Below are 24,053 nucleotides of genomic sequence, written 5' to 3'. Positions count from 1 at the left end.
AGATGTAGGGTTTGTTATTTGCTTGGATGTAAGTTTTAAATCTGGGGGGGGGCTGAATATCTGTTGTCTTGCTTAAGTTTTTTGTTTGCTTAAAATGAACTGTTTCAGAGGAAGGAAGAAGGTGGGGAGGAATAACATGAAAATTGTCTGGGTTGTTAAAATGAGTCAGTTATATTTTATACTTGTCCTCTGGTGACCAGATTTTCATTTTTCTCCTTGGCCTCATGGAATGTTTTTATTTATATGTCTTATTAGTTCTGGATGTTCTGAGAAGGGGGAAACCTGAATTACAAACCGTTTGTTTTGGGTTTTGGTGTTTTTTGGTTGTTTTTTTTTTTTTTTTTCCCAATTATTGTATTAAGAGCCTGGGTATTAAATGCAGGTGCTCAGACTGCCGTAATTGGCAGTTTATGGAGAGACACCATCTGTACTGCTTCACAGGGGAGATATTATATCTCTTCACACGTTGTATATATTGTAGGAAATGCAGAATTCCTGTCATTGTCAGAAACTTTGCATGTCTGCATCTACCAGTGCCTCTATAGAAAAAAGGTACAATCCACTGAAAGTTAAAACCATGTCTGTTTTCAGAAATGGCTTATCCCTTTTATTGTTCTTTCATGTAGCCCTAATTGATGTTTTGCTTGGTTAAATATAGAAAAGATTTAACAGATGTTTGTCTTTTTATGGTCATGCAAGGTGAACTGGTGTCATACTGCCTCATCTTTTGTAACACATGACAACAGATATTACATTATCTGCATGTGTGTGGATGTGTGTATACCTGTATATAAGGTTATACTCATGTAATATACGAAATGACACATTCACCAGTTTCCATTCATAGAACAAGGTTGGCAATAGAAGCAATAGAACACCAAATTATATTAGACCTTAAAGGCCATAATTATAGAGTGGGAAAACCATGATGTTTCTGGGCATCTTGCACAATGGGGGCTGTAGTTACGCTCTCTGGGGAATGCTTGGGAGCTACAGATGGTACTGCTTGGTCCTGCTGAGGAGCACTGATACATTGATGTGTGAGTGGGTGCGACTTGTGTGGCTTTTGAAAGATTGAATTATAGGGGGAAGCTAGGAATTAGCATTGAGATTTATAGGTATTGTATGAGAATGATTTGGCCAAACAAAGGAGAAGGTAAAAACTATGCCTGTGTTTGAAAAGTGTGATCGCTGAAGGCAATGAAGAGCTATTGACTGTCGTGGGGATCGTCTGTTGCATATCAAGACAAATAGAGGTATCTGGCATTTTGCTAGATAGCGAAATAGGCTTCTAATGAAAGTAGAAGAAATCTTACAAGTTTGTTTTTTAGAGCAACTTGGAAAACACAGTCCTGATATTAGAGGAATAGACAAGGTTGCACATGTCTTACACGAGCTGATTTAATATTTGCCTTGAATGTTTGTTATCCGTCTTCCTCTGTGGTTTAGAAATGTTTGACTTGACGTATGGACATTTGGAGGTTTTGCCCTGTTAGCTTCATCTCTGGGAAGACAGGGACAAGGCTGTTTCATTTTGTTGTTTGGAACAGATTTAGGTTATATTGTGTCTGTGGTCATTAAATCCCCTTTTTCTTGCGCTCTCATCAGAAGTGTCTTGCCTTTTCTTTGACCTAGTTAAGGCCTGGCATCAAGACATTCTTCTGAAGATCATTTCCTTTCCAGTCTTGCTGCATGTTTGTGTGTTGTACACTTACATTTATGAGAACCAGGAGGAAATCTACATATTTCCATGGTTTGGTTTTTGTTTTTGTTTTTTTCTTTTTTTTAATAGGTTTGTACGCATTGCGGAGAGCACTGGGGAAAAGACCCAACCTATTAGACAATGAGGTGGCTGGGTCAGTGATGATTGCTTTCAATGACTTCCTTCAGGGGATGAATGATGTCAGGCCCAGCGCCATGAGAGAGGTGGCAGTTGACGTGCCAAAAGTAAGTTATTTTTTGCAATATGTTAGTAACGTTGTTAGAGCCACGTTAAGAGTTGCAGTTAGGTGTTGAAATGCCCTACAAAAAGAGGAATTTTGTGAAGTGAGAGCCTGAAGTTACCAGTAGATATTGTGCATCATCTTTTTGTTTGTTTGCATATTTGTTTAATTATCATTTTGAAGACCCATTTACAGAAGCTTAATTTCCTAATGCTTTAGGAAGAGTTGGCAGTGCAGGAGTATATCTCCTGATCTGTATTTTTATATGCTGAGGGGATTAATGGAGTAAAAATTTTAAGATGTCTGCTCAAAGCAGATCTTGAATAGCTGGAGTGAAAGCTGGAGCCTTTTGTAAAGCAAGCACAAGCAGAAACCAACTGTTAGCATTTGTAACCAAAGTGTATTAAAACAAAGTTGTGGAGAGATTGACTGCTGTGATTTTATGTAAAGCAGTTGACTAATTCTAAGTGCAGTTCATACTACTGTGGCTTGAACATCTTCAGTGGCATTAGATGGTTTTAATTGAGGGCAGAATTAGATACTGTAGGTAGGTTATCAGTGCCAAGTGGTTACCTGACAGGGGCTATCCTTATATGAACAGTTCTTCGGGTGATGCAAGGTTCATCTTTACCCCACTCACTGCCCTCACAGTTATGTATTATAGTAGTTCAGTAGCAGACACAACATAGATTGAGCTGGGGAACTGATCTGATCTAAGGAGACTGATCTGACTTAAGAAGATTCAGCAAAAGAAAATGTATTCTTATTAAATCTTGACTCTGCAAGCCATTGTGCTGGTGTTTCTCAGCAACTCCCCAAGCCCTAGAAGAAAACATGTATGTCTCATTGCATGAAGATGAGTCATCTGGGAATTAGATTGCACAACTGTAGACCCTTATTCCCAAACTATAGGAATGGGAAATAAAATCTGCAAACAGGATGCTGCACACAGCCAGCTCGGATATCACGCTTGGCTTGTTAAGAGTCCACGCTGTGCAGTGAAGTGCTGGGTGGAAATGCCTGGGCTGTCCCCAGACAGCTTTTCCTGGAAATGCTGTAGTGGCATCAATATCCACAAGGGCTAATTAGTTCTGCTGAGAACCAGAGTTACTAATTCTCTCGTTGCTTATTGTGCTACTGGCTCTTGGACTCATGTCACTATCACTGTGCTGTGTCTTTTGGACATGGCAGTCCATTTGGAGCCAGATGGAGTGATGCTAAACAGCACATTAAAGACAGATCTCAAGGTACTGCACAAAATCTGTTTGGAATCCAGGTCAGCCTACTGCTCAGGCTCCTGTTGTCCACTGAACCGTCCTGCCAGTGGCTTCCTTGATTGTCTCTTGTTTTTATTTGTTAAACACCAGCTGAGTCCCTGGAATACTACTGAAATTCATTTCTTATTGAAGAGAAGATAACAACATAGTGCAGATTCCTTTTGTGCTGACAGGACCTGCATTTTTACAAAATAATGCATATTTTATGAAGATGGATATATTTCAGGCCATCTGCTTGCTGCCTCGTGTGAGTTTGAAGTGGAGTCTAAAGGACCAGATGCAAACAGGTTTTGTTCTCCCATATTGCTTGCCAACTGAGGGGCTGCCATTCCATTTAACCATTATTTTGGGCTGCAGAGCTACCAGCTTACTAGAACAAGGGTACCTGTGCATGCTCAGATGCAATCTAAATACCTGGAAATACTGACAGAGCTGTCCATGAAAGTCACAGTAGCTAAATCCAGGTTTGTAACACCACCACCAGCCTCAAGGCTAATTACTCCATTACTATTCGTACTTGAGGTGGGGAAGTGCCCTAAATCAGCTCAAGTCCGTGGGTTAGTTGAAGGAACTTGGTTATGCTGCAGCTAGGTGTCTAGGATGGCAGTGCATTGGAAGAAACTTCTTACCAGAGTGTAAACATTATAGCTGAGTGTGTGGAAAACAGAAAGCATGAACCAGACAAGAGTCCTGTTTTCTTCAAAAAACCTAAAACTTGTGTTTTGGTTTTGTTTTTCCTGGCTAATGTATCTTTGTGCAATCATCCTATCTTGATTAATCTCCAGATACTTTGTAAGGATAAAATTTTCTTCCCCTACTCTCCTTGCCCCAGAAGCTTTCCAGCCAGACAGTTAACTGTGTGGGTAAATTTGTTAGAAAATTGGGGATTACATTCCTTCTTGTTTTGAAATCTGACCTTAACACTGTTGTCTAACAATTCCTTGCTAAAAATAACTTCAAACGCTAAATAAGTGATCAGCTATGAGATTTTTATTTTTATTTTCCAAAGAGAAGACAGAAGTCTGAGCTACATTAATAATATACACTTTTTTGCTGTTTATTGCAGAGGTGATATTCACTTGGCAACCCTTTTGGTGTGGATGGAACTTTTGGGCTATGAAGTTAGTTACAAGTAACACCGTTGACATACATGCTGAATTAAATTGAGACTTTTGTGATTTTTTTTTTTTTTTAACTTTCTGTTTTTCAATGGTGGGTTTTTTTTCATCTTTCATTACTTTGCAGTAGCCATGTGTCAATTGAATGAGAAGAGTTCAAAGTAACTTCTAAATAACGCCCCAAGTAAATTAATTTGGTTGAAGGGCTCCTTCCCTTATTGTCATGACACCTTTGCCATTTGTGGGCTGTTGGTTTTTTTTGAAGCTGGTATCATCTCTGATGCTAAATGAAAAGATTTACTTTTTTACCATGAATTCCAAATTGTTTAATCAACACAGAGCTCGTTCTCTGAAATTTGCAGAATTTTGAGTAGGTTGTAAAGAAAACTTGTTTTTTAAGTCAATCTTTTCTTTTTAGGTCCTAGAATTGAGCACTAGTTGCTTGGTTGTTTAGAACACTGCTAGGCTAAATTGCTCTGTTGCAGTCTTTTGTTATATTTAAAATATATAATAACCTTGTTATGTGTAGACTTGTAGCTAAAGAACAAGGAGATATATTAGAAGTGACTTGGGTGGCCTTGAGCAAGTCACTTCTTGGTGTCTGAGGATATTTGATAACCTTTATAGCATGCTGTGCAGTCTGCTTCTGAAAAGTGCTCTATGATGTGCTAATTATTAGGGGGTTTGTCACTGACATGAACTGAGCTTTTTTTTTATTCTAAACATACTTAAAATTACTGGTGGGGAAAACAGCCAAAATGAAGTGATTTTGGGGCAGTAGACAGAAAGTGAGCTTGTGTGCAGGAAGAGCTGTTGGAGTTAGAGGTGCCACCGTGTGCTTTTAAGGTTGGTTGTTTTTTTCTTTTTTTTTTTTTGGTGTTTCTCCTTTCTGCATTCTGTTGTTCTTCCACTTGTGTTGGAATTGCTGTGCACGTTGCCCGTGACCAAAGTAAATGCAAAATACTTGCTGCCTGGTTCCAGGTAGCATCTTGTTTTCTGTTTTTACAGAACCTTTCTTGAACTTTGCTATATGTTACAACCTTTTTAGAAGGCTGCTTTTTCTTCAGGAGGGATTTAGGGGAGAGAGGATGCACATTATAAATCAGGAAGTTAATACTCCAGTTCTTTGGAGAGTTGCGCTGTAGTTGCCGTTCCTCCCTCTCCTATGGGTCTTTCTGAAATTTTTGTAGAGTGCTATGGGTTTTGCTTGCCTGTTTCACTCCCTTTACTGTAATTGAACACTCAGATTTGTGTCTTTGCAGCCAAAAGGTTCTGGATGAGACATCCTTTGCATGTCTGCTTTATTTCTTTATTGCTGCTGCTTAACAACCTCTGGGGAGTTGCTGCTCTGCATCGTGTTCTGAGTTGTTGACCTGGGGAGAGCTAAAGATTATGGCAGTAATGAAATTTTGGTGTCTTACACACTGTAGCAGAGCACTGTCTTTGTATGTGTAAACTCAGCCCCAAGGCTAGTCTTTAAAACCATTTCCACAGTGACAGAATATCACACTTCATTGCTTGTGTTGCAATATCTTTCCTCGGAGTTCATGTGCAGGTAAAAGAAGCATAACTAGCTGTCCGAATGTGTGCACTAGAGTTTGTGTTAATTGTAGTCAGGAAGTTACGGAGGATTTGTGTGCAAGATGAACCCACCTAGTTCTTCCAAGCTTATATGAATCTAAAAGAATTCTTAAATTTGAGTGTTTTCTTGTTATTTGATTTAGGACTTGACCAGAATGTGAAGGTAGTGTTTTATTAGCTATTTTTGCTTTTAACACCACTGCTGCTTGAATTACACACCTTGTATTACAGAAATTCTAAATAAGTTAAGTGAATTTTTGACTAGTTAATAATTTTCTTTTTTAACTCATAATGAACAAGCTCACATGTAGTGCCCCTGTTTGTGTGTCCTGACCCAGTTTTCTCCCTTTTCTTTCCTTTCTGATTTTAAATGTAAGTAAAATCAGAGTAAATCTCCAGATTACAAAAAACAACCTATGTAAGGTGTCCCTACTTCACCTTTTCTGTACAGTTCTGTCACTTGTGTTGATGTTAAATGACATGTAGTGGGTCTGAAAAATAATTTGAATAATGCCTCAGAAGGCTTCTGCAATAGTCTGAATATATGCAAGAGGGTAAAATTAACATTTAGGTGTTTTCCCTCTGGCTTTTTATGTCTGTGCAAAGTACTGCTAATGGATTTTGTCTTCTGTTGATGAAAGTTACAGGGAATTTCCAATAGCTTAACTAGTTTTAAGAAGTTCTTGTTCATGTTTGTCAAAATCTTTGTTTAGCTAGAAAGGCGTGATGACAGGAATGACTCACAGAATCACATGGAATCATTGAGGTTGGAAAAGCCCCTTGGGATCATTGAGCCCAGCCATCAGCCCTACTCTACAAAGTTCTCCCCTACACCATATTCCCCCCACATCTCATCTAAACAACCCTTAAACACATCCAGGGATGGTGACTCCACCACCTCCCTGGGCAGCCTGTTCCACTATCTGACCACTCTTTCTGGGAAAAATTTTTTCCTAATGTCCAGTCTGAACTTCCCCTGTTGCAGTTTAAAGCCATTCCCTCCTGTTCTGTCACTAATCACCTGTGAGAAGAGACCAGCTCCAACCTCTCTGCAATGTCCTTTCAGGTAGTTGTAGAGAGTGATGAGGTCTCCTCTCAGCCTTCTCTTCTTCAAACTAAACAGTCCCAGCTCCTTCAATCACTCCTCACAGGCTTTGTTCTCCAGGCCCTTCACCAGCTTCATTGCCCTCCTCTGCACTCGTTCCAGCACCTCGATATTTCTCTTGTATTGAGGTGCCTAAAACTGGACACAATACTCAAGATGTGGCCTCACGAATGTGGAGTACAGGGGACTTGTCCATGCTTTACCAGATAGGAGTAAGGATTGTTACTGAAAAATGAGAACAAGTTTATGTATGTCTTCTTCGCTAAGAAAAAGTTGTTTAAAAGTGCCAGGATTTAGTTCTGTGCAGTTTACAGAGCTGCTAGGTAGAATTAAGGGTTGTAGTGATAGTATTATAATAGGTGTTTTAATAATAAAATTTAAAACACTGACACTGTTTCAGATCTGACTTAGAGACACCAACTTTTAGAATAAGAGAAGATTGGGATTAACCGTCCTGAGTTTCATTATGTTACTTGACCATGAAATTTGAATGAAAAGGGGTGGTTTGCATGGGTGGAACAGTGACAAGATGCAAATGTAGTATCTGACACACGTCTTCACTTTTTTATAAACTTTTATGTTTGCTTCTTTAAAAATCTGCAGATTTTTGTCTCTGGATTTTTGTCTCTTATTGTTAAAACTCAGGTGGAAGGGAGAATTCTTCTTACCTTTAAACTGAGGTACCTAAATTGGTTGCCATATGTTCCCTCTAAAGGAAAGTGAGAAACTGAATGTGAGACCACCTGTTGGACTTTTGACAGAGAGTTTGTACAAAGCCAAATTGCTCTGAGAAGTCTCTCTGTCCCTTTTGACTGGGTTGGTTAGGCCAAGATACCCAGCTTAAAGTTAGGTGGTAGGAATTCATGCTCTTGTTTCCCTCTTCGTTTCCATAGTGTTGTGGAATTTTTCCCTTTACTGTTTTTGTTGAATTCATACACTTTCAAGACTAGAGACTCGTGCAGAGCCCATTTTCATGTTTACTACCGTTCCTTTAATCTGATTTGTGCAGTTAGTCTTGCTTGTAGCACAAAGCAGCACTTCAGAAGGGAATATTGTCAGGCTGCAAAAGTCGGCTTGCAAGTTACCAGAAGTGGCATGCTGCTTTGATAATGCCCCTGCTAAAATCTTGCCTCCCCATGCTGCTAGGATGCTCTGCTGTGTCTGGTTCACTTTTCACTTTGCTCTGACCTTTACTGGTTTTCTTGTGTTTCTTTTTCTTTTTCCATAAGGGAATCCTGCCTTTAGCAGATCCCTCTGCTCTCAGATCCTTCTTAGTAGGCAGTGGTGATCAGCTCTACATACTTCATACTTCCCCAAGGCTTATAAAGTAGATATTTAAGAACCAGAAGCTTTTGGTCACTAAGAGGAGGAAAGAGTTTTTTTTCCTAGAGTTCCTGTAGCATATTCCTGGTGTGAGAGAGGTGATGTTCTGCAAGGAGCAGATTGGCAGCTCCTCACCTTCCAGTTAGCCTTTAAACTCAGAATATTTCTGAGGGGTTTACCCATGTGTATTGATTTTAGCTGTTTGCTCTCCACTCTCTCTGTGATTTTTCTTCTATGTCAGAGACTGACAATCAAGGAGAAGTTTTGGTTTGCAGTTTGCTTGGACTTACACGAAAGTGTTTGCACCATATCCAAATGCTCCTCTTCCACTTCAGTAGTAGACTGAACTGCCTCTTTCAGGGACTTCCTACTTTTAGTTTCCACTCTGTGTACTGGTATCAGGAAAACAGCAAAAGGGACAAGGCATGAAGTGACACCAGTTTTCAAGTCAGGAGAAACGCAATATGTTGCCTCTCAGTAATACACTGTTTGCCTTTCAAGTGTAGCTGACTTCCCAGAGCTGAATGGTGATTTATGTCTAGTGAATTTTTGGAAGAGTGTTTTAAGGCAGAAGATGATTTGATTTAGGTACGTCTTGACATGTTTAATATTTAAAGTGGATGGGAATGGATGGTGACAGGACAAAGAACAGGCTGGAGGATGTGGGGAAAGTCTCAGGCTTGTTGATGGCAGTGTGGGAAGAGGTGTAGCAGGTTTTAGATCCATCTGCTGTTTTGGGTAGGACATATTAGTTCTGTCCTGATGTATGTCTGACAAGCCTGTCTTGTGTCTTCAGCAGAGCAAGTTTAACTGCAGTTGTTTAACTGCAGTCGGGTTTAAGTGTTGCTTTTTTGTGCGTTGTTTTTATTTTCTGTAGATACTTGTCTGTTTGGAGGATTGTTTGTTCTCAAGCTCCTAGTGAAATCTCCAGTGCCCAAGTCCTGTATGGGAGTGATAGTATTGGCAAGTGGAAAAACCCCCCAAACTTCTAACACAACTAGTGGGATTATACAGCTGGGATCAGGGCCTTGCTCTGCAGCTATAAATAAAACCAGCTTGAGCTCATACAGTCCTTTTCTTCAGGGAAGATACCAAAGTAATCTCCAAATTCTGCATCAGCATCACATTAAAAAACAAGAGAACTGAGTCGTGACTTTGCTAGTGATCACGCAAACTGTTGCTGCGTGTATGATCATGCTGTCATTTTATTGGGTTTTTTTGATGTTTTGTTATTGACTTTTGAAGTAGATACAGAATATTTTTACCTACGTCCTCCAGCATAAGTCTAGTCCCCTTTTGCTTTGTATGACTATTAATAATTGCTTCTTCTTTAAAAAAAGGCTTTTTGATGAAGCAACTCATTAAAAACAACTTAATGAAATAATCAGTATGTATTCTACAGAGCATTTTTGTTTTCTTTTTTAATAGTGTTGCTCCATTGTCTGAATTCAACAAAATGGTCTGCTTTGCAGGTATCTTGGTCAGACATAGGAGGACTAGAAGACGTCAAGCTGAAATTGAAGCAGGCAGTTGAATGGCCCCTCAAACATCCCGACTCCTTCATCCGGATGGGGATTCAGCCTCCAAAAGGTGTGCTGCTTTATGGACCTCCTGGGTGCTCAAAAACAATGATAGCAAAAGCTTTGGCTCATGAAAGTGGTCTCAACTTCTTGGCAGTGAAGGTAGGCCATTTAGTCTTACATTGTCTTAACCTTGGGCATAACAATTAATAGTTTACCAGTTTCCCATGTTAGAATCCAGTGGTTCTTAGTGTTTCTGATTGTTATATATACTACAGCAAACACCTTGTAAATAGCAAGTAAGTTTTGTTTTTTCTTATGAAAAGGACTAGTGCTTTCTTGCATGCTTTTTAAAATTTTATTATTTACTTTATGATAGCATAGAAATTATATGTTGGATGAGTGGGTAAGCTGTGTAATGACACCTTAATTATTTGCATTTTAAAAAATATTTTTTAAAATGAAAACAATGAAATTCTTAAACCAGTATAAATGAAATACAACTCTAGATAGTGGATAGATTTTCTACTGTGATTATTACTGGCTTGTGTGGAAATACTATCATCGCATTTCTTACATTCCCTTTCATTCCTCCAGAAAGTCCCTCTCTTTATCTTACTGTTCATGTTTCATTACAGATTTTTTTCTTGCCCTATTTGCCTTTTTTCAGGGGAAATAGTTCATCAATTTTTAGTAAGTTTGCAAAAAAGTTGTTTGGAGTACTCTTGGATAAGTGGGATATTTTCTCGGCATTAAGAGACACTTCATAGAAAAATTTTGGATTTCATTGCCTATGAATCAGTGTAATTGATTACTGTGGGTTGTATGGAAAACGTATGAGTGGAAGTTATTTAATAATTATATTGAGCTTCAATGCATAGGAAGAAAAAAACGATAGAGTGATTCCACATGGGGTAGTCATGCAGCTGTGTCAGAATGTTAATGAAGTGCAAGAAAAAACATTTGTTTAAGTATTTTATAAGTATCTCCTCAGCAGTAACATCACGGACTCTTGTCTGTTGACCATCTCTTTACTCACAAAGCTTTCTGTGTTAGTTTCTACACGGCTTCCTCCTCTGCCTATCTTTTCAGACACACTGTAACTGTGGCTCTGGATCCTGTTCTGTCTGGGAGCAGAGGTAGTTGCACTGACCCTGAAGCCAGCAACCGTTCACTGCCTGTGCTTCCTGGTATTGCAGACAGGCCGCTGGGTCACGGTCACATCAACCAGAGCAGCCTTGAAAACCTCAGCCCTTAAACACTACCTTTACTGCCTCTTCCATAAAGACAAAGTAATTCTTTGTACTTCAGAGTTACTGGTAAACAAGGTAACCTCTTCCTCCTGTGCTGCTTAAAAGAAAACATTCCTTTGTCTCACCCAAAGTACTGGTGCCTGAGAGGGTGGTGAAACAAGGTAGCAGTCTGAAAAAAAAAAAACAGTTAAAAATTGAACATTGCTGCTATCCTGTATTCAGCAGACTCCATCAGACATTTTTACTGATGCAGTTAATTGTCCAAAGTAAAAGGTGGCTTATGCTGAATAGGAATTATCCAAAGGTTCACTGATACGAAATGCTTTTGTACAGTAACACAGTGTTTCTTCATGGTGGAGTTCTGATGGTGCAAACTCCCCTGACATTGACAAGCTGCCGCAGAAGTGGCTGGCTTGGGGAAACTGCCTTTTATTCCCTGTCGGTTTAAATCCCTTGGCCTGGAACTGGTTGAATATTGAATGTACAGATGTTTCAAGAAGCACATCTCTGGAGCATGTCCAGCCTTGGATATGTTGACTCCAGGAAGGGAACATAGCCCACTTTCTCTAACTTCACATTTGCTTCCTGGACAGAAAAGGCAACATCCATCATGTACTAAATGTGTTAAACATCATTGCCTGTGTAGCACTTCTTAAAGCACAACAGGCAAGAATTAATTTCCACTGCATGTGTTCCTGCAATAAATCCAAAGTAGATGAATTTTTTGGTGTTTGGGGTGGATTTTTTTGACAGAGGGGATTTTTCTTTTCTTGCTTATAGTCCTATTAATTCTCCCGTTTTCTGCATTATGTCTGAAATATCTGTCCCTGGAACTGATATCAGGCTTTTTGAAATGGAAGTGTGTTTCTTTGTAACTTACTTTTCAGACTTTCATTTTCCTTCCAGTCTCTCCTGCCCCAAATAAGTAATTTTGGTGAAAAGTGTCTGCTGTACAGGCTGTAGGATATGTGTACTCTTCCAGGATAATTTAGGTGGCTCAGGTTCTTGGGTCCTTCTCGACAATGGACTGCGGACAGGAAACCTTAGAGGAAATCAAGTATGTTACATGCAGTGCTTACTTGGTCCAGTGATTTTTTTTGGAAGATGGACCTATTATGTCTGCACGTTACATTTAAGATACATGGGCAGAGTGAGTCCAACTCTCTTGGGAAGTGCTGAATGTACTCTACTTGTCTTAAGTTGGCTGTCCTGCTTGGGTGCAACCAGGTATCAGCCCTGCCTCAGCCTGGCTCCAGGAAAGCTTTGCACTCTTTTCCAGATGTGTCTATTCAATGTCTGCAGTTTGGACAGCTGGCTCTCTTAAATGAGGTACTTCAGGGGGGTTATACGTAATCTGTTAAAATGTGACATTTCCGTGTGTCTTGGATATGGCTGGTTGTGATAATGCTGTATGAGGCACGGTCAAAACGGCACAGCCTCCAGCCCATGTCTGACTTGCCTCTAATAAGGTTTGAAGATGGGCAAAGTCTAGACATAATTTCTGAGCAGAGGAGCTGAAGAAAATAATGTGATAACAGATGTCTGACGTTGCATCCTGTTCTCTCCTGAAATCTATTGTGAAGTTTGAATGGTTAGTATTACAATGAATGTGGCCCTTTTGTAAACAAGCTCTTTGATATTTGGCCAAAACTTTTTATAGCTACATTTTCATCAAGATTGGTGACCTTTTGCTTTTCCAGAGAAAAGCAGTTGGTTGGTTGGTTTGTTTTACAAAGTAATCTTGCATATAATTCCTAAGGGGAATCGTTTATTTTTATTCCTTCACTTGACTTCCTTTGTCTCTAATACAATATATTTGCTAAATTTACTGGGGAGGAGGTTGTCAACCACTTTGCAGGGGATGGCTCTTCCTGCTCCCTTCTACCATCTTTTTTTCTAAATGTCTTGCAGAATTGAGGCTTTTCAGGGTTTTAGTGGTTATCTTGATTATGGCCCCTCCCAAACCTCTCATACAAAAAGACAATTGAATTGTTCTCAACTTCTTGGAGAGTTTTCAGTGTTTTGCGGTCATGGATACAAGCAAGCATAAGACTGTGTGAAGGAATGAATTAGGATAATTTTTTCATTCTTCAGGATTGAACATCAGCCTTGACTTATCGATACTTCTTGATCTAGTTGGATTCTTATTTCAGTCAGCCTTCTATTATACACACTCTGGTGCTTCTTCACACTCTTGTGCTTGCCCCAAAGTTAGTAATTTTCTTCTGAAATGTATTTTATGCATTTCTTTTACTAATAGGAAAAGAAAACAGTATACGGATACTGAACCTACCAGTATTAATAGGATGGGGAATATAATTTTCAGCTTCTGCCAGGCTGATGACACCTCTCTGTTATATACAACTGTCTCTGACATTTTTGCTTTAGATGTCATCTAGCTTTCTGAAACTGAACATGAAGAAAATTAAACCCTTTGTCACTGTTATTTCTGTGGGCTTTTTTTCCTCTTTTGACTGTTTGTTGTGGCTATCTCTCTGTACTGTTTTGGCAGTTTCTGCACTTAGGGTCAGCTCTAACTGACTGCTTTTTTGAGACATATGTTGATTAGACCACTAAGACTTTATGGTGATATGCTAAGAATATTTTTGGGGGAAACTTCCTTATCTTGCTGTATGTCATAGAAAATTATATTTGCATTTGTCTTGAATCTTAGTTTATTTAGATTTGTTATGACTATCCTCTTGGATTGTTTTTTAAAATTTTATTCTTAAGAAAACTTGTATCATTATATTGTCCTAAGAATCTAATGAGTCTTATTTTTCTTCATGGATTTTCTGTTGCTTTCCTGGGAAGCAACTTGCATAGAATGTCTGTGGATTTTTTTTTTTTTCTCTCATTATTGTGGTATGTAGGTAATTAGTTTCACTACCAAATAAAAATAACAGTGTGCTTTTTTTATTTTTAACCTATTCCAAAATGAATGCTGAAGTTCGCTCTTTTGTTGTCAGGCTGGGAGGCACCATCACGGTACCTACTCGGGTAAACTCCATCACCCAGTTATAGTGTGTTCCTTAGCTGACGGTACCATAAGGGCCACAGGGATCAGAAAATCCTTTTGCCCCTTGAGTTGCCCATAAGCTTGGGATGCTGCATAGTGGAGGGAAGGTACATTGTTGATGGTATTCTGCTCTGCATTATCTTCTTACTCAGCCTGCTAAAACCAGAGGGAGATTTTCTGATAATTTCAGGAGGCTTTTGATGAGGATTATATCAACAGGGGACTTTGAGTTCTGTTTCCTGTCCAACAAGATTACCAGAGTTTACAAAATAAATAACAAGAAAAAAAATGTGTAACTTCTATATGCTTGTAATGGTTTTGGAAGCATTGGTTTTCCTCCTCCTGTTTAGTGCTTTTTAATATTTGTTTGTTTAAAATCACAACCAATGCAAAAACTCAGTGATAGTGACAAAAAGCAGCTTACAATTTCAGAAAATTTAGACTTCCAAAGGTTAAACCCCTTGGAATTCAGCTGAGACACACTAATTGTTGTAAACATGATGAAGCAATACTTAAAAAAACCCCCAAAACAACAATCCAAACCCACGAGTGACAGTAAGTAGTGTTTAAGGACATTAACACTAAGAAAACTGATGGTACAGATGATGTTGTACTACACTGTTCTAAAATATTATTTGCATTTATTAGGAGCTTCAGCTATGGATTGGGGCAGGGGAAAGGTTTGAAAATATTCCTGACACTTTATTTGCTGTTACTTAAGAGCTTGGGCTGAGCGCTCTTTTTTTTTTTTTCAATTAGCAGTAATTACAAAAATATACAGTGTTCTCGGAGCTCTGACTTCACCTTGGCTTGATTTAACTTCCTGTATGACCCTGCCGATGATTTTGTACCACTCCCTGTGCTTGACATGTGCTTAAGCTTAGTTTGTCATCTGGGTCAATTATGTCAAAATATTTTCCAGTTGAAGTTTCCTCTGCTTTTCCCTTCAGCTCTTGGCTGTGACAGCTCAAGCAGATTAATGAGGCTTGGAAAGGCCGACTGCTTTGCTTTGTGAGGAACTGTCACTGAATTTTGGGGAGATAGTTTAGCCTATTAATGGGGATTTTAGTGGGCAGAAGCATGAAACAAGAAAGCTTGGTGCTTTAAGATGAAAAATAAAGAAGCAGTGCAGTTTTATGAGAAACCCTGGCGAACATTTTGATAAAATTTCCAAAAATTTTCCGTAGGAAAAATGTCCATAGGAACACATTTACAGTAACTTGTTAATTAGCAGATAGTGAAACTTAACTGTATTTGAAAAATAATATTTTATACAAAGGATAACAATTTGAGATGCTTTAATGAACTCTTTTAATCCTGAAGCTATCTGTGTATTGTACTCAACTAAAAATAAGGCATTCATCAATTCTTAGCATAAGCTTCCCAAAAGTGAATGTTCAGGCAGAAAATGATCCAAAAATAATCCTGTCTCTGTTTCCTTGTCCTTTCTCAATTACTTCGCAAGATTAATATTTATTAGCACTTAGTTTCTCTCTCTCTTCAAATTTACCACGGTTTTGTCAGCAATCCAGTAAAAGTAGCAATTGCAGTGTGGGGTGTTGCTGGAGGGGTGAAGTGTGAGCAGCCAGATATATTTTGCAGCACGGATGTCTAATTTTGTATTGTCTTACACGATGATATTTTGATCCTACATGGATACTGCCCCAGTGGTGCCAAGCCTGATCGTAGACAGAGTAGAGAATGGCAGCCCTTTAGCCTATAGCTAAAAGTGGTAATAAATAGGAACAGGTGCTGAAAATCTGTGATGAACGGGAATGACTTGCAAAGGGATTTCTCTGTAGATGGGGCAGGTGAGTGGGATGGGTTATTTTTAGATCCGCTTCAACTCTGTCATGATAGAATTTCACGTCCGACTTGATACTGCCGTGCCTGTGCTTCATAAGCATGGAAAATCCTGGTGAATTTGAGTGGCAGCTATGCCTGAGTGATGAAGAGGGCCCCCTCTGAAAGCACTGGTGCATATAGTGAATTTAATTCAATGTTTCCAGTCATTTCATTGCATGCTACAAATACTCTCTTCTGTATTGTGTAGAGAAGCCTCAAAAGATTGTCACTAAAGTTTGCTAGTTGAGGCAAATGGCAAACAAGTGAATTCTGAGGCAAGCAAATAAAGAAAATGACTATTTGCCTTCGCAGTTTGACTTACACGCTGCTTTTAGCAACTTCACCGCCAGGACTGAGGATGCCAGCCTGCTCCCTTAGATACTTTGGAACCCACAAGCACCTGCTGAAATTTAAATTTTTTTAAACATCAGACAGATGTCAGAAAAGTTTTCAAGGTCCACTGGAATGCAGGTCAGAGGGAGAGGAAGTGATTAAAATGGTGTGTGGCACTCAGCCTGGAGTTTACTTGTGCTGAGAAGCTGTGAGTGATGCAGATTAAATCATTAAACAGCATTGAAAGTGAAGTAGTAGGCTTTACTCTTAACAAGCAAATATAATGCGTTTTCTGAGCAAATATTTTTCTATGTAGCGTAGCCAATTACCAAATCACACACATACAACCTTTGCATTAGAAATAGCCTTACTGTTAAAATAAAGGAAGTCTCACTGTGTACCTTGTTAACTCTCTTTCCTGCAGCCAGCCTGAGTCATACATTGCTTTGGTTTGACTGTGGTAGGGATGGGGTAGCATTTTGTTGTTAAGATTACAGTATCAAAAACTAAGTAGCTAATTCCCGAGTCTCTTCCAAACCAGTTAATGTTGTTGTAGTAGATCATCTTACCTTCATTGTCATGGGATTGGAAAGAATTTTTTAAAAAAGGTGTGGGGTCAAAACCAAAATGCTGGTTTTAACTCCATGAAAGATGTACTGGTAGAGGTGGGATAAAGCTTCCCTCCCCTGACTGTCTGTGTTCCTCTGGTTGGCTGTGCTTTTCCTGCAGTCTGATGAGAAACGAGCACATCAGTGAGGTGCGTTGCATCCGTGAGGTAGATGTCTGTCTGTCCAGATCTGTGTGAATGTCTAACTCAGGTGCAGATGTCCGAGTGTGGGTGATGAATGCCATAGGTATACATTGTGAACAGTTGAAAACTAATTTTGGCACCCCCATCTTTTTTTTTTTTTTCTTTTTGAGATTCACCATACTGAGCTCAGTTTCTAGATACATCATTTGAAATTAAATATTAATTATGACTGATATTTTAATGTCTGATCATTTCTACTTTGAACATGACAGAGAAGGAATTGTGCATTATCTATTGTAGAGTTATAATTTGTAGGAAGTGATATAAATTCTCTAATTAATTGGATTTTTTAAAAATATGAGTAATACTCTCTGGCTAGCATAGTTTAGTGTGTCTGTGTTAGAGCCCTGAACCTGCACGTGAGGTTATGGCAGTGTTTTTGGAGAGAGTAGACTGAGCTGTGTGCTGGAGTAATCTGGAGCTGTGTCCATCTGACTCAACAAACATAAGTGCATAATTTATCTGATTGTCAATATAGTAAAAAAATGATTTATAGAGGAAAGTCACTGACTAAATTTCCTATCTGTTGAAAGTCGCTACCCCAGTATTTTCAGGTGGAAAAAATCTGCAAGTGGTTTTAAGCACTGCTTGGAAAAATTACTGCTACTCTTTAACTTCAGGGATACCAGATGTTTCTCTTGCAGTTTAAAAACACTTTGAGAACTTCTGTCATGACCAGGTGTACACAAGCTTATCTCATGTTGCAGCCTGTATACAAGGGTTTTATCTTTTGTGCAGTTAATCTTTCAAGAGCTTATTCTGCTCATATTTTAAAGGTAAAGAATTCTTTTTTCCTTGTTTTTTATTTAAAAATAATTTTAAAATCAACACCTGATCTAGACCATAAACAAGTGGAAGGTTTCATGATACAGGGGGAATGCATCTTGTAAATAAGGATTGGATAGTCTTTAAACAGAGCATACCTGGAAACTAACTCTACTTTGAGGCTCAATAAACAAAACTCAGCAGTATACAGAGGGCCTGAATTAGCAGATTGTAGCTCACAAACGGTATGCTTATATGCATGGGTAAACTATAATGACTTCTGCCAATTTCCTGCTCCAAATCTTTTGCTGGTTTTCGAGTCATTATGCAAATGACCAGAAGGAACACGTTTAATTTCTTCATGTCTCTTCCTATGGAAGATGGCTTGTTGCAGAAGAGAACGGATTTACTAAGCTGGACCATTTATTACTCTTGGTCAGTATATCAACAGCTGTAAACAACTTATAAAGGAATCATTATGCTCACCTCTGGGCCAAAAATGGTGTTTTAACAAATGTCAACTTGCTGACTAAGTCAGACTCGTGTAATTTGATTTTTAGTGTTAGAAAAGCATTGGAAAAAAAAAAAAAAAAACAAAAAACAAACACCCTCCTGGTATTTGAGTGGCCTCCAACTTCAAAGCAACCTTCCTAAAAAGAGAAGGTGAGCTTTCTGAAAATTAGAAATTACCTGTCCAGCAGGTGATTTTGTGGTGGTCTGTAGACTGCTTGTCATACAGATCTATCTTCTGAAAGAACTGCCATGAATCTCTGCTGAAGGACAGACCATTTGCAGACAGGGCGAGGCAGAGGTTCAGCTGAGGTGGGACCAGAGCTAACCCAGTTCAATTTCTACATCCAGCTTCTTTGAACATTTCCAGTTTTTGTGTTGTGGTTTTAAGTGTTTGCATGAGATGAAATGTATACCAATTCCTCCTCTTTTTCTGTGTGTGCTTTCTCTTCCTTTGGAGTCTTTTCCTTTATTGCTATGTATAATGAGACTTCCAAGCTGCTTGAAGTAAAACCCATGGTTCTCAACACCAGTTTTGGTATCACACATCAGTGGTGAACTAGGACACCTTCAAATCAATTTTCATGAAAGTTCTCCTTGAAGAGGCACAGGTCATTAATAACACATAGTGGTCTTTCACCCGGAGTTCATGCTTAATGAAGAGAAAAATGGAGAAAAACTTCATGTCAAAGCTCACAGCAAAACCATGCATTCAAAATAATTCTCTTTGGAAACATTTTAAACAGTATTTATTGCTTTGATGTTGCCTTGATCATATTTTAATGCTTAATTAAAAATAAAACTCCAAGCATCTGAAATTATATTGTACCTTAAAGCTCAAAGAGAGTAGTTTTGGTTTTAGGTATTTTTTTGTGCTCAGCCAAAAGAATAGAAAATGTCAGGCTATTTGATGTTGTGTCATACTAGAAGAGTGCACTATTGGCACTGATGTATATGATGTTGGTTTCCATGAGAATACTGATGTGATTGAAGATTACTTGTGAGAATAAGGCTATGAAAGAGAAGATCTACAGGCTCCAAGAGGTAAGTAAAAGAAATCTATAATTGTGGGTAGAATCTGCAGAGGTTTCTCAGTGTATGAGCTCAGTTTAACAGAAAGCTGGACAGAAAGAGAAGACTGTGCTCTCATTCCATAAGCATTTGTTAGACCTGTGCTATCAGATTCCTCATCTGCACTGAACGTGATGAATGGCAAGGGCCAGGAGAAGCTGGGTGCTGTCTTTTTGAGCTGCAAGCCTCTTCTGATCAAACTGCTGCATGCTTCTCGTGTTAGGTGTCCAGAGTGAATAGTAGGAATAGGCTTTGTCTTTCTCACTTCCTTGTTTTTTCTCCCTTTCTTTCCTGTATTCTTAATTATGTGTCTGAAAAATTATATTTCTATGTAAGTATCCAACAGACTCAAATTTTGAAGTTGTTGAAGGCCTGCAGTTGACACTTTATCCTGTGGCAGTTGCTTTAAGGGTGGCTGTGGATGAAAGGAAGCGTTTCTAATTGTGTCATTTACATTTCCTATGGGCAAGGCATGCAGTGCTGCTCTTCCAACCCTTATACGACTGCTTTTACCTGTGTGGTACACTAGGCCTGGCTACTGCAGTATCTCTCCTGGTTCTTTGGATAATGGACAACTCTTTGAAAATAAATAAATAAAACTAGTGGCATAGCCTATATGCTTTGCCAATACCGGATAACTTGTGTTTTTCTGTTTGGAGTATGTTTTTTCCCCCATATGTAGGTGCAAGTACTTTCCAATGGTTCCAGCATCAAGATAAAGTCAGTGCATTTAACTGTTAGTGCGAGACTGGAAATGAGTGTGCAGAGGGGAGGCTGCAAAAAACACTATGCTGCGTCTTTAGAGTAGTGAATCTGTATTCTGCTGATCCGGGTACAAAGTCCAGACAGTTCCATTCAAGGAAGGGTTGTAACAGAAGCTGTCTAGCTGCCAGTGTGTAAATGTGGAACTGCCACACATTCTTAATTCTAACATACCTGCTGTTTAAAGTTGCCTTACCTCTCTGAGCCAAGCATTAACTGAAGGTACTTGCAGCAGTGCAGTATAGGTAGTATAGTATAGTGCAGCACAGGAAGGTTGTTCAGTTTTCTGACTGTGGAGGAGGATGTTGTTACTGCTGGTGAAATTATGAGGACACCTGTTTTTGCCGGAAAATAGGTTGAAGCCACTGGCTTTTTTTGTTCAGGGCAGTGGATAATCATCTTTGGTTGTGGCTGCAGGTCAATGTTGATGCAAACCAGGCTGTGAAGTCAGTGAGTTGTTACCAAACCCACGAGAATCTTAGTCCCATTAGGAAGCATTATTTAAGCAGCCTGTCCTACAGGATATAATAGAACAGAAAATACTCTGAGAATTCTCCATTGTTTTACTTTTTATAATTGTAAGTACTTGTTCAAGACTTGAACGTTGACCCTGTGGTCTCCAGTCTGTTCCTAGTGGACAGGGCTGTGAGTATAAACAGGCACTGCAGCAGCTGGCACTAATAATCGTGCTTGGCAGTCTCAGCAGAGAGAAGGAATGTGAATGAACTAAGACACTGAACAGCTTGCTTTCTGGGGATGGAGCGCCTCGTGGATGGGTTTCAGGTGCATTACTATGGCAGCTTCTTCCTTTTGGACCTGCAAACCGTCAAGTTCAAAGAAGCACTGTTAAACATTGGTTTCAGTCACTCTTTTGGTGCTTGGCTGGACAGGATGCCTGTTGAGAGCGCAAGTAAATGCTTTTCTGTAATTCATCTTTCTGGCTGATTTGCAGCCCCCTTGTTGCTGCTGCTGTTGAGCCAACAACTTTTAAGAACCCAGAGTTTTGGGTTTTTTTGGTTAATTCTGTTTTTCATGAAAGTACTAGGAAAGTATTATGACGAGATGGCTATCTTGCATGCACGGTGCTATAACAAATGGAGGAAAACCTGGTACAGTAGAAGGTAAGTCTAAAAATGCACAAATAAGGCTTGCAAGTGACAAATTCTCAAACTTCCTTGTAACAGAGCATCAGTAATGTAGCACTGGCAGATCATCTCAGTCATTTTTTTATGTAAATGTAATGTGCTGCTTATACTTTTTTTAAATATTTTTCAGGGCCCTGAGCTTATGAACAAATATGTTGGTGAGTCTGAACGAGCAGTGAGAGAGGTGAGAAGGGGCAAGCTATACATAATGTTGTATGTTAAGCTTTCTTGGCATTCAAATTCTTCTCTTTTTAAGACTACCTTAAAACTCCTTCTGGTTTAAGTTTAAAAAAAGAAAAGAAAAGCAGAGGGGATGTTTTGTGTTATTTAACTTCCTCCTGCATCGGCCTAGTGATGCATGTCTAATTTGGGATTCAGTAGCAGCTTTCACTATAAGCCTTCATAGCACAGTATCATGAATAACTTATAAAAGATCTAGGTTTTTGTGGGGCTTTTTTTTTTTTTTTTTAGAACAAAAAAAAGATGACAAGGCTGTTCTATGATGCTCTGTAGCTTTTGAGGTGTGCAGAGGGTGATAGCATTCTGTAAAAGTTTTTCCATCCCTTAAAACTGAGTGTTTCATTGTTTCTCTAGATCTTCAGAAAAGCCAGAGCAGTGTCTCCTTCAATTCTTTTCTTTGATGAAATAGATGCCTTGGCAGTTGAAAGGGGAAAGTAAGTAATCCTGTTACAAAAATCACAGACATTATTTTCTGATAAATTACTCTTACATTGTGCAATCACAAGTGCATTACCTTTCTATAATTATTTTATTAAATATATTCATTCCACATGCAGAAGGATAGCATTTGTGACTTCTACTAAAGCATATTTAAGTTGGCATAAATAGGTAAGCTGGTGCAGTTCTTTCTCACCTCATTAGCAGGAATGATTCTACTGGTTCTCATGCCCTTTGGCTCTTTTCTGTGGTTTTAGCTTGCATTTATTTCCAGTAACTAACTTCTTTCTTTTCCCAGGGTTGTTGCACTGGCCTAATATAGTGTCTTCATCAAGCAAACAATATGATCATATGCTATATAACACGGATTTCCAAGGAGACTACTCATATACCTAAATTTACACTGACATTTAAACATTTAACCAGACTGGGAAAAACTTCATGAAGAGATTTGGGAATGCTTATGTCCTTTCATGTGTGACATTAAAAAGGGATTATTGTGCAAGTAGTTAACAATGGGTTTTTTAATATCCTGCTTTGTAATGATTCCGAGAGATGTTCAGCTCTTGTCTGAAGGAGGCCTATATAGTAGGTTTTAGCTGCTACTATAGCATTTAAGATTTGACAGGCTCTGTAAGTGGTCTTTCTTAGAAAATACTACTATTTGTAGTAAACAAGTACTTTTTTTCTGGTTTATTTTGCATAAAAAAACATTAAATATGTGCATGTAGAAAGTATTGGTCCAGTTTAAAGGCACATCACAACTTCATAATTTTTCTGGAAAAGAAGCTACCTCGGCATCCATACAGATTACTTTGTATTGGAAAAGGGCCCATCTGTGTCTGCAGAAAAGGATAAAAGGTGTCAGTCTGATATTTCAGTGACACAAATTGTTTGTTATAGGAGGTGGCATCACATGCAACATAGAGCTGCTTTGTAAAACTGCTAAAAAAGGGACACGTTTTGTACTGAAAGTGCAAAATCTGTTAGAAAGTGTCTTCATCAGCATCCTTTTCATATGCAATGTATACAACTATAAAACTTGTAAGCTTCCTAGAAATGCTAGCCACCCCGCAGTGCACACTGAAACACCTGCATGCTTATCACAGTAGAGAAGTTGCAAAAATGTGTGCTGGAATCAAGCCAATAGAGGGGGGAGGGGAAGTATCTCCCCCTGCTGCAATTCTTAATGTGTTCAGTTTTTACTACTTCATCAAGGTAAAAACTTTTGGAAGAATAAGCCTTTTCATACAGTGCCCTAGAGGTGCTGAGTTTGTTTGTTTGTTTGCTTTATTCTTTTAGGGAGTAAACAACCCAATTTTGCCTTACCTGGAACTGTCTGTGGGGGGTAGTAGGCCTGGCACAGCTTGCTGAAGAATGTGGTATGACCTGCTGCAGTCGTGTTGTGCTGGAGACATCTGGTTTTAGAGCTTTAAAAAGAACAGGGTGGGACACACAAATATTTCATTGTCAAATCTGAACCAGATGGGAGGTAAAACATGTAGCAGAGTTCTCATAAAATTCATCTGAAATTAAATGGTGTAGGAAACCAGACAAGGCACTTATTAGAAATGGCCTTTTTTTACAGGCTGACTTTGCACAGTAGGAATTTGCAAATGCATTAGAGATGCTAACGATTTGTGGCCTCTGGAGATCCATTTCCTGTACTATTACTAACCATACTGAAGTTTTCAAGGAAACACCTGTTTATGTTGTCTCCCTATTCCCTGTGTTGGTTGAATATGTTTTCTCTGCCTTGGCAGTGAAAAACACTGTGATACAGCTTTGTAATCCTTGTTGGGATTCTGTGGGCTTTGTGCAGAATGAGCTGCATCCCAAATCTCCCATGTAGGTAACCTCTCCTATCCTAACAGGACATGTCCAGAGATACAGAGAAGCCTGAACTGTTAAGTTGTGAGAGTAGTTTTAGGCACAGTTCAGATCTGAAATACAGATGTGAAATAACATTGAGTAATTGCTTAATGTTTTTGGTC

At 38.9% G+C, this 24,053-nt stretch overlaps 1 protein-coding gene across 2 annotated transcripts in view; it reads left to right on the top strand.

The window, feature by feature from the left end:
* Positions 1-24,053, top strand: part of AFG2A (AFG2 AAA ATPase homolog A) — a 207,055-nt gene that overhangs the window by 25,757 nt on the left and 157,245 nt on the right. Inside the window, exons 10-13 of one of the 2 annotated variants that reach the window (XM_074905127.1) lie at positions 1,793-1,947; positions 9,820-10,029; positions 21,512-21,565; positions 21,976-22,055. In XM_074905127.1, coding sequence (XP_074761228.1) covers positions 1,793-1,947; positions 9,820-10,029; positions 21,512-21,565; positions 21,976-22,055 — 499 coding nt within the window. The remainder of the gene's footprint in view (positions 1-1,792; positions 1,948-9,819; positions 10,030-21,511; positions 21,566-21,975; positions 22,056-24,053) is intronic. The other variant, XR_012633565.1, reaches the window with a different exon arrangement.

The sequence above is a fragment of the Athene noctua genome, chromosome 4, assembly GCF_965140245.1.
Source record: "Athene noctua chromosome 4, bAthNoc1.hap1.1, whole genome shotgun sequence".
NCBI classification, from domain to species: Eukaryota; Metazoa; Chordata; class Aves; order Strigiformes; family Strigidae; genus Athene; species Athene noctua.
The sequence above is the reverse complement of the archived record's forward strand: the minus strand, read 5'-3'. Positions and strand labels throughout refer to the sequence as shown.